The sequence below is a fragment of the Gigantopelta aegis genome, chromosome 11, assembly GCF_016097555.1.
Source record: "Gigantopelta aegis isolate Gae_Host chromosome 11, Gae_host_genome, whole genome shotgun sequence".
Classification (NCBI taxonomy): Eukaryota; Metazoa; Mollusca; class Gastropoda; order Neomphalida; family Peltospiridae; genus Gigantopelta; species Gigantopelta aegis.
In genome coordinates, this window is record NC_054709.1 from 26,678,555 (window position 1) to 26,688,341 (window position 9,787).

At 36.6% G+C, this 9,787-nt stretch overlaps 1 protein-coding gene across 1 annotated transcript; it reads left to right on the forward strand.

Annotated features, from left to right (window-relative positions):
- Positions 1-3,790: 3,790 nt before the first annotated feature.
- Positions 3,791-9,787, forward strand: LOC121385243. The gene is made up of 3 exons (XM_041515839.1): positions 3,791-3,913; positions 4,453-4,536; positions 9,374-9,787. The coding sequence occupies exons 1-3, from the start codon at positions 3,797-3,799 to the stop codon at positions 9,530-9,532; spliced, it is 360 nt and encodes a 119-aa protein (XP_041371773.1). The 5' UTR covers positions 3,791-3,796; the 3' UTR covers positions 9,533-9,787.

Sequence of the window (9,787 nt, forward strand, 5' to 3'; positions counted from 1 at the left end):
TAGGAAACCCGCTGCATTTTCCTAATCCAGCAAGGGATCTTTTATATGCACTTTCCCACAGACAGGAAAGCACATACCACGACTTTGACCAGTTGTGGTGCACTGGTGGGAACGAGAAAAACCCAATCAGTTGAACGGATCCACTGATGTGGTTCGATCCTGCGACGCAAGCATCTCAGGCGAGCACTCAACAGACTGAGCTAAATCCCGCCCAGATACTGTAAATAATTACTTGATGTTGATGACTTGACTTTGCTGTTGTTTATCAGTAAGGAATTATTTCGTTTGAATTAACTCCCAGTGTCCTCTAGCACAATTCGGTATATATGTGATAAAAGAGTTAGATAGCACATACATTTAACAATTTCAAATTTTCAGACAAACAAATGGTCGCTACGTACTATGTAAAAAATCCCACAAACTGTTTTCTTTGTCTAATTACACGCCAAAGACGTTTAGCTTGATCGATTGTCTACGAATTAACTCGCGGGACATAGCCCAGTGGTAAAGCGCTTGCTTGATGCGCGGTCGATTTGGGATCGAACCCCGTCGGTGGGCCCTATTTCTCGTTCCAGCCAGTGCACCACGACTGGTATATCAAAGGCCGTGGTATGTTCTATTCTGCCTGTGGGATAGTGCATATACTAATGGGAAATAAATGTAGCGGGTTTCCTCTCTAAGACTATATGTCAAAATTACCAAATGTTTGACAACCAACTGCCGACCGGCCTCGGTGGCGTCATGGTTAGGCCATCGGTCAACAGGCTGGTAGGTACTGGGTTCGGATCCAAGTCGAGGCATGGGATTTTTAATCCAGATAACGACTCCAAACCCTGAGTGAGTGCTCTGCATGGCTCAATGGGTAGGTGCAAACCACTTGCACTGACCAGTGATCCATAACTGGTTCAACAAAGGCCATGGCTTGTGCTATCCTGTCTATGGGAAGCGCAAATAAAAGATCCCTTGCTGCTAATCGGAAAGAGTAGCCCATGAAGTGGCGATAGCGGGTTTCCTCTCAAAATCTGTGTGGTCCTTAACCATATGTCTGACGCCATATAACCGTAAATAAAATGTGTTGAGTGTGTCGTTAAATAAAAACTTCTTTCTTTCTTTCTTTCTTTCCCAACTGCCGATGTGTTCTAGTGGTGTCGTTAAACAAACCAAACTTATTTAAGCTTATATGTTAGTGAGAGTACACGAGCAGAAACCCGACACTCCTGTCCTAAGCATCAAATCAGCCGGTTTGGGGTAGAGGTTTCGTTCATTTCGTTCATCGTGCTTATTTCCAGTTAAGGTTCAAGCACGCTGTCCTGGGCACACACCTCAGCTATCTGGCGTGTCTGTCCAGTGTCTGTCCAGGACAGTGGGTTAGTTGTTAGTTGTTAGTTGTTAGTTGGTTAGTGATAGAAAAAAGGGTCTAGTGGCCTTACACCTACCCATTGAGATCTTAAGAGAACTCGCTCTGGGTTGGAGCCGGTACCGGGCTGCGAACCCTGTACCTACCAGCTGTTTAGTCCGATAGCTTAACCACTGCGCCACCGAGGCCGGTAGAGAGGTTTCGGTATTCTTTCTGTAACGTTTGTATACGTAACGATCTTAATTTGTATCGCTTGGATGGAGGAAGGAAATGTTTTATTTAACGACGCACTCAACACATTTAATTGACGGTTATATGGCGTCGGACATATGGTTAAGGACCACACAGATATTGAGAGAGGAAAAACGCTGTTGCCACTTCATGGGCTACTCTTTTCGATTGGCAGCAAGGGATCTTTTATATGTGTAGTCGTTAAACTCGCTCTGGGTGGGAGCCGGAACCGTGCTGCGAACCCAGTAACTACCAGCCTTAAAGTCATATGGCGTAACCACTGAACCCCCGAGGCCGGTCTTGAGCGCCACCTAGCATTATCCTCAATATAAACAGGATACAAGACAATAAAACGTAGAAAAAAGTTACTTTTGTTTAACGACACCACTAGAGCACATTGATTAATAATCGGCTATTGAATGTCAAACATTTTGGTAAATCTGACTCGTAGTCATCAAAGGAAACCCGCTACATTTTTCCTAATGCAGACATGAAAATATATACCACGGACATTGACCAGTTGTAGAGCACTGGTTGGAACGAGAAAAATCCCAATCAGTTGAATGGATCCACCGAGGTGGTTCGATCCTGCGACGTAAATACCCCAGGCGAGCGCCCAACTGACTGAGCTAAATCCCGCCCCATTAAAATTTATAAATTTTAAACAAAACGTATCGCGACATTTTTCTAGCGTACCGGTATATTACATCTATATTTTGTATGTGCGTTAGTCACACGTAAATTATTTTCAATCAAAAACCAGCGAGTGAAAAAAAGAAACAATAGCTTCTTCACTTGTTTGGAACGAATCCTGATTGACTGATGTATGATTTTATTAAGCTGTACAAGAAATTAGAGCACTTTATAGATAAAGAATTGGTCTTCATAATATATCGTGGTACGTATCGCAATTCAGGTTCCTGTATAGCAAGACAATAATTTATTTATACTCAGGCCGTTGCACAACGGCATACGAGGAATTATCCCCAATATATACATATAATTCCAGTTTATAATTACTGTTTTGTAATAGGCGTCTGGATTGGTTAAACTGCTATCACGTGATCTCGGATGAGACAGGCCGAGTTTTGCACGAATTGTTTCTAATTTTTTAGGAATTTATCGATGTATAAAAGTCACAAATGGTATAAAATCGCGTAGCGTAGCGAATTACAAACAGTACAAGAAGTGTACCTTAAAACACTCAAAAATAATTTCTTTCGTTCTTACCGTCAGCCATGTTCTGTAAATAAGCGTAGGAATACATGTATATATACTATTGGATGTTTTTTTAACAGAATAAAAACAAATAAAAAATATATTGTAATTTTTATTTATTTATAACATGAATATCTCATCCAGTTTCCCTTATTTTTTTAATCGAGAAAACAGGTCACTTCCTTGTTCTATTTTTAAAACGATCACCGAACTGGGTCATTGGGCTTCTCGCCCATCCAGCTAAAAATAGTTCCAATCGATCTTGGTCTTCCGTGATCACGTATTTTTATGAGGTTTATGGAAGGATAACGCTTGGTTTTTTAGTGACGTCAGCCAATCAGAATACAGTAAATCGTATAAATTCGGAAAGTTTGTAATTATACAAAAATGCATTACTGCCAAACGCAAGGAAGGAAGGAAATGGTTTATTTAACAACGCACTAAACACATTTTATTTACAATTATATGGCGTCGGACACATGGTTAATGACCACACAGATATTAAGGAAGGAAACCCGCTGTCGCCACTTCATGGGCTACTCTTTTCGATTAGCAGCAAGGGATCTTTTATATGCACCATCCCATAGACAGGATAGCACATACCACGGCCTTTGATGTACCAGTAGTGGAGCGCTGGCTGGAGCGAGACATTAGTGTCAAACGGCTCAACAGCGTTCTAATCGAATCGCTACGCATTTGTATAACAACTGGATTACAACTATTACTGTGCTCCAGTCCTAGAGGGACATTCCCCCCCCACCCCCCTCCCACCCCCCCCCCCACCCCCACCCCCCGTCTCGTACGCTTATGTCCATTACCACTCAAATCCAACCGTTTGCTATGGGTATGTGCTGTGTGACATTAAGAGACCGTTTAAATATTTTCTTTTTCATTGCAGGAAGTGTTACCATCGAGCGAATAGAAGATGGCGTTTTCCATCACGATCTTCATAAACGGTCACCGGATGAACAGATGCCGCTCGCTTTACACATGCGCTTGAAAGATCGGGGACAGGAAGTGCACCTACAGCTGCGCAAAGTTCCTATCATTGAAACCTCGTCACTGACGTCACGCGGAACCGTGAAACATGACGTTTCTTCCATACAGGTACACAGTGATACCTCAATGTTTAAATACGTCAATTTAACGTTTCAAGTTGGTAGATAACAAAGGCTATTGATTTTTATATGCTCATAATGCATAATGTACAGAAATATTAAAACACTTTTTCTTATTAATATTTTATTAGTGTTGTTGTTATTATTATTGTTAATTATTATTATTACTGTCATTGTTTTTTTTTTTAATTATTATTATTATTATTATTATTATTATTATTATTATCGCTGTGATGATGATGTTAAGGATGATGATGATGATAAGGATGATGATGATGATAATTATGATGATAAGGATGATATTCATGATGATGATGATGGTGGTAAGAATGATGGTGATATTGATGATTATTATGATGATGATGGTGATGATGATGATGATGATGATGATGGTCATCATGATTGTTATTGTTGTTGTTATTTGTGTTCATTTAACATTAGACTGCAGCTCGTCAGATAAATGTTATTTGAAGGATGCTGATTTGCTATTCTCTGTGAATGATCTGTTAATACATCTTGTTTCACCAGGACGCGGCGGTGTATATTGACAGACGTCTGGGTGCTTCCGTTGTAGTCAGAAAACGAGAATTAGACCCCAACAACTTAGACTTGGTGAGTTATCTCTAATTACCGTATATCGTCAAATACTTTTTCAGTCATTCAACACAAAACGCTTAACAAAAAAAATTAAAGTTTGTTTTATTTAACGACGCCACTAGAGCACATTGCTTTTTTTTATGTTATCATCGGCTATTGGACGTCAAACATATGGTCATTCTGACACTGTTTTTTTAGAGGAAACCCGCTGTCGCCACATAGGCTACTCTTTTTACGACAGGCAGCAAGGGATCTTTTATTTGCGCTTCCCACAGGCAGGATAGCACAAACCATGACCTTTGTTGAACCAGTTATGGATCACTGGTCGGTGCAAGTGGTTTACACCTACCCATTGAGCCTTGCGGAGCACTCACTCAGGGTTTGGAGTCGGTATCTGGATTAAAAATCCCATGCCTCGACTGGGATCCGAACCCAATACTTACCAGCCTGTAGACCGATGGCCTAACCACGACGCCACCAAGGCCGGGAAAACACATAACAGTGATTCATGGTGACAGTAATCACAACCCATCGGTGGGCCCATTGGGTTATTTCTCGTTCCAGCCAGTGTACCACAACTGGTATATCAAAGACCGTGGTATGTGCTATCCTGTCTGTGGGATATGGTGCATATAAAAGATCCCTTACTACTAATGGAAAAATGTACCGGGTTTCATTTCTAAGACTATAAAATTACCAAATGTTTGACATCCGATAGCCGATGATTAATAAATCAATGTGTTCTAGTTGTGTCGTTAAGCAAAACAAACTTTAGTCAACATAAAACATATTACAGTGATTCGTCACTATCTTAGCAACACGACTTCCACGAAGGAAGGAAGGAAGGAAGGAAATGTGTTATTTAACGACGCACTCAACACATTTTATTTACGGTTATATGGCGTCGGACATATGGTTAAGGTCCACACAGATATTGAGGAAGGAAACATGCTGTCGCCACTTCATGAGCTACTCTTTTCGATTAGCAGCAAGGGATATTTTTATATGCACCATCCCATAGACAGGATAGCACATGCCACGGTCTTTGATGTACCAGTCGTGGTGCACTGGCTGGTTCGAGAAATAACCCAATGGGCCCACTGACGGGGATCGATCCCAAACCGAAACGTTTTGGGATCGGTGGACGGTCGATTGGCATTACTTTATTAATAGCTTCAAGTGAATAGGGTGTTGTTTTAGTGTCATGGGCGGATCCAAGGGGGGGGACCAGGGGGACGCGTCCCCCCAAAAAATTGTTCAAGTGCCCTCAAAATGTCCAAGTGCCCTTTTTGTTTGTAGAATTTTTTTTTTTTTAAGTAAACAATAATTATATTGTAGATAAATGAAATCAAGATTTTCGTGTACATGCGCAAGCTTGCAGATATGTGTCTGTGTTATTGAGTCTCAATGGGGCCCCATTGAGGTTCTAACGCGAGTGACGCCAATTTACTTCATTATTGCTAGTATATTATGACGTAGAACTGTAGGAATTCATATTAATTGTAAATATCAAAACTTGTAGTAAGGTGCCCTTTTGACGAGTCAATGTGCCCTTCTTTTTTGGTCCCCCCCTAAAAATATTTCCTGGATCCGCCCATGAGTGTTTAAAGGTTGTTTGGTTTTCGGTGGTTGTTGTTTTGGTGTTACTTTTCTTTTTCTTCTTTTTTCTTAAAGTCACAGAGTGTAGTTTCAATCAGTGAAAATGGACACCAAGTTTGGTTAATCTACAAACCTGTAACGCATTTGGATAAAGTTACAATAAAGTTCAACAAAAGCCTGTGTCGTTGAAATGTTGAAATATCCTTACAAATAGACCAGACCTCGTCTCCATAACATATATTTCTCAGACGCACGTGCGTTTTAAACAATGAAAAACACTTCGGATGTACGGAAATTAATAATCTAAATGGATAATCTAAATAATAAAATATATAGCCTCTATTAGAAATTTGCGATAAAAAATAGACATAGTTACGTCCCCTAACCACTAACCACTTCCGGCGCTTTTCGGTTACAGCAAATATAGCTGATGACCACAGTTGTTTGTGAATCTTCAACTGAGATTTATGCATGCCAGTCCCTGGCATCATAAATGTCCCCACCTATGCATTAAAAAGAAAGAATGATACAGGTAAAAATTAAGTTGATGAAATTGCGTTTTGTTATAACTGACCATGTGTTAAATATAGGAGATTAATCTAGCAAGCTGTCACCCACCCTGATTGTTTTGGTCAGTTGCTTGGAATTTTTTCCCCCAAAGCTGCAATCTCGCCTCGCATTAATTATCATAATTTCATTTAAACATACAAACACACCTGCAGTTTTAATGAATTGTGTGTGACAGTAACACAGTTGTAATAGATAAGAGAAATATGTTTATAGTGCGTCCCACGGGGGACGCATTTTTTCATGCTATGAAATTTACAAGTTATTTATTTATGAGCCGCTTGTTTTCTAAATTACACACAGAAATAGTATATTTTTGTTATTTCCAAAACACTTTTATTTTTATTTTTACGTCAAACCAAACTTAAATTATTTACAAAAACAACAAAACATTTTTGTAGGAGGATGGGACGGACTATATGTAATATTCCGATCAGAACAGTCCCCTTCTCCACGTGCTATATTATGTTGTTTTTTTTTTTTTTGGCGGGGGGGGGGGGGGGGGGGGGTTCAATGTATTTCCAGGGACGCATAACCGACCCCTCCCCTAAAAACACCACTAGTCAGTCTAGACTTCCTCTACACAATTTTCTGCACTCGCGCCTGTTTGACTAAATATTTCGTTTATTGCAAATCAATTAGGCCTATATACATTGCACTATAAAGTGTAAATTTTGCAGCTAAATATATAATTTAACCTAAAAACATCTACCTATAGTAACAGTACTTGTTTTGTTTACATCAAAATATCTGTGTAAACATATTTATGTTAGTCTTGCATGCCGATTATTTAAGGTTAAAATGAAGACATTATTCTATACATGATTATAAACGTAAGTGGCAGGCAAAACAAGAACTCTAATATTTTAAAAATAAAACCCCCTCAACAATTTTACCTCCCCCCAAGTAACGACAAATCTGCCCCCAAATAAACAATAACCTACAAAACAAGCCCACACACCAGTACATACGCACAACCAAAAACATAACCCAGACGAACACGCACATTTAAAAAAAGGTTTTATCTATGTACATATACCAGTGGCGTAGGAAGGTGGGGAGGGGCGCAGGCACACATTATGTGTGTGTGTGTGTGTGTGTGTGTGTATTTGTGTGTGTGTGTGTGTGTGTGTGTGTGTGTGTGTGTGTACACACTATGAAATGCTTAATGGTGCACAATATTAATAATTACAGATAGATAGTCGATCGTAACTATTAAATTACATAAATTACATTATGAAATTGTGTTTGTTACACCATGTCCGTTAGACCTTGTCTGACAATGACACTGGACTCGCTGTTCCGATTCGTTTACGTATTTTCACCAATAACGATTTGTTTACCTGTGTTTATTCCACTTAAAAATATGTGCATGTTTGCTCACGAAACCGTCTTTATTATCGATGCAGACAATAGAAACCTTATCGTTAGGCGAGGAAGTGAATTTCTGTATCGTTAATTTCATTATTAACTAGTCTACTGCATAGGTCGTAGTTAATAATGCAGTTAGCGATACAGAAAATCGCAGCTAGTCATTTAGTCAAAACAATGTACATTTCCGTTCTACACAATGATATATATACACACAAACACATGAATATTAATTGCAAATAACAAAACTTTATTAAAATGCCGTTTTAACGAATCAGTCATTCTGTAAAAGAAGGAGATTGCACACAATTTGACAAACAATAATAGTAATATAAAAATATAAAAGTCGATGACTACTCCACATTTCAGTAGTATGTATGTATGTATGTATGTATGTATGTATGTATGTATGTATGTATGTATGTATGTATGTATGTATTTATGTATGTATGTATGTATGTACTGATGTATGAATATCTATATACTGTATGTATGTCGAGGTTGACTGTTACATACATAGATATCAACGCACTGGCGCAGGGGATAATTAAATCCTTTCTGGCCTCACAAATTGTCCCATGCCGTTGCTGGGACTCGAACCTGTGGCACCGAATTGCCCGCAAATTGCGAGACTAACCAGGATGCGATCTGAGCATATTATTATTATTATTATTATTATTATTATTATTATTTTATTATTATTATTATTATTATTTTTATTATTATTATTTTATTATTATTATTATTATTATTATTATTATTATTATTATTGTTATATTTTATTATTATTATTATTATTGTTATATTTTATTATTATTATTATTATTGTTATATTTTATTATTATTATTATTATTATTATTTTATTATTATTATTTTATTATTATTATTATTATTATTATTATTATTATTATTATTGTTATATTTTTTATTATTATTATTATTATTGTTATATTTTATTATTATTATTATTATTATTATTATTATTATTATTATTTTTTATTATTATTATTATTATTATTATTATTATTATTATTATATTTTATTATTATTATTATTATTGTTATATTTATTATTATTATTATTATTATTATTATTATTATTATTATTATTATTATTATTATTATTATTATTATTATTATTATTATTATTATATTATTATTATTATTATTATTATTATTATTATTATTATTATTATTATTGTTATATTTTATTATTATTATTATTATTATTATTATTATTATTATTATTATTATTATTATTATTGTTATATTTTATTATTATTATTATTATTATTATTATTATTATTATTATTAGGAAGGGAGTCTTCTCCTTGGAGGAGAAGAAGTCTTACTAAAGCCTTCAAGTCAAGAAACACGTGATTTCGAAAATGATGCTAACACCCATGACGTCATTCCGGTTGAGCCCGATATCGATTATGGAGGTGATTACGTTGAGGTTCCGAAAAGTGAGTGAATAAACATTTCAAACAGTGAAATAATATCTGTGTTTCTTTTGTACTTTTGTATGTATATATATGAAGAGTTCAGGCGCAAAACGCAATATAAACCATTTTCTTTCTAGTGATTAGTTAAAAGTCATTATTGTATATCAGTAAGGGCTAATCGTAGGCCCGCTGATTTGCCGCAAAACGTGATTGATCCTTATGAAATTGTATTGGGTAAATCCCGGTTTTTTTTTTTTTTTTTTTTTTTTTTTTTTATCAAAACG

What these genes read in the sequence shown, in the direction of transcription:
- LOC121385243 (XM_041515839.1), top strand. Translation starts at nt 3,797, where the DNA reads ATGCGCTTGAAAGATCGGGGACAGGAAGTGCACCTACAGCTGCGCAAA. An exon ending in ATGACGTTTCTTCCATACAG is followed by an intron (nt 3,914 to 4,452) that starts GTACACAGTGAT and finishes TTGTTTCACCAG; the next exon opens with GACGCGGCGGTGTATATTGA. An exon ending in ACCCCAACAACTTAGACTTG is followed by an intron (nt 4,537 to 9,373) that starts GTGAGTTATCTC and finishes TATTATTATTAG; the next exon opens with GAAGGGAGTCTTCTCCTTGG.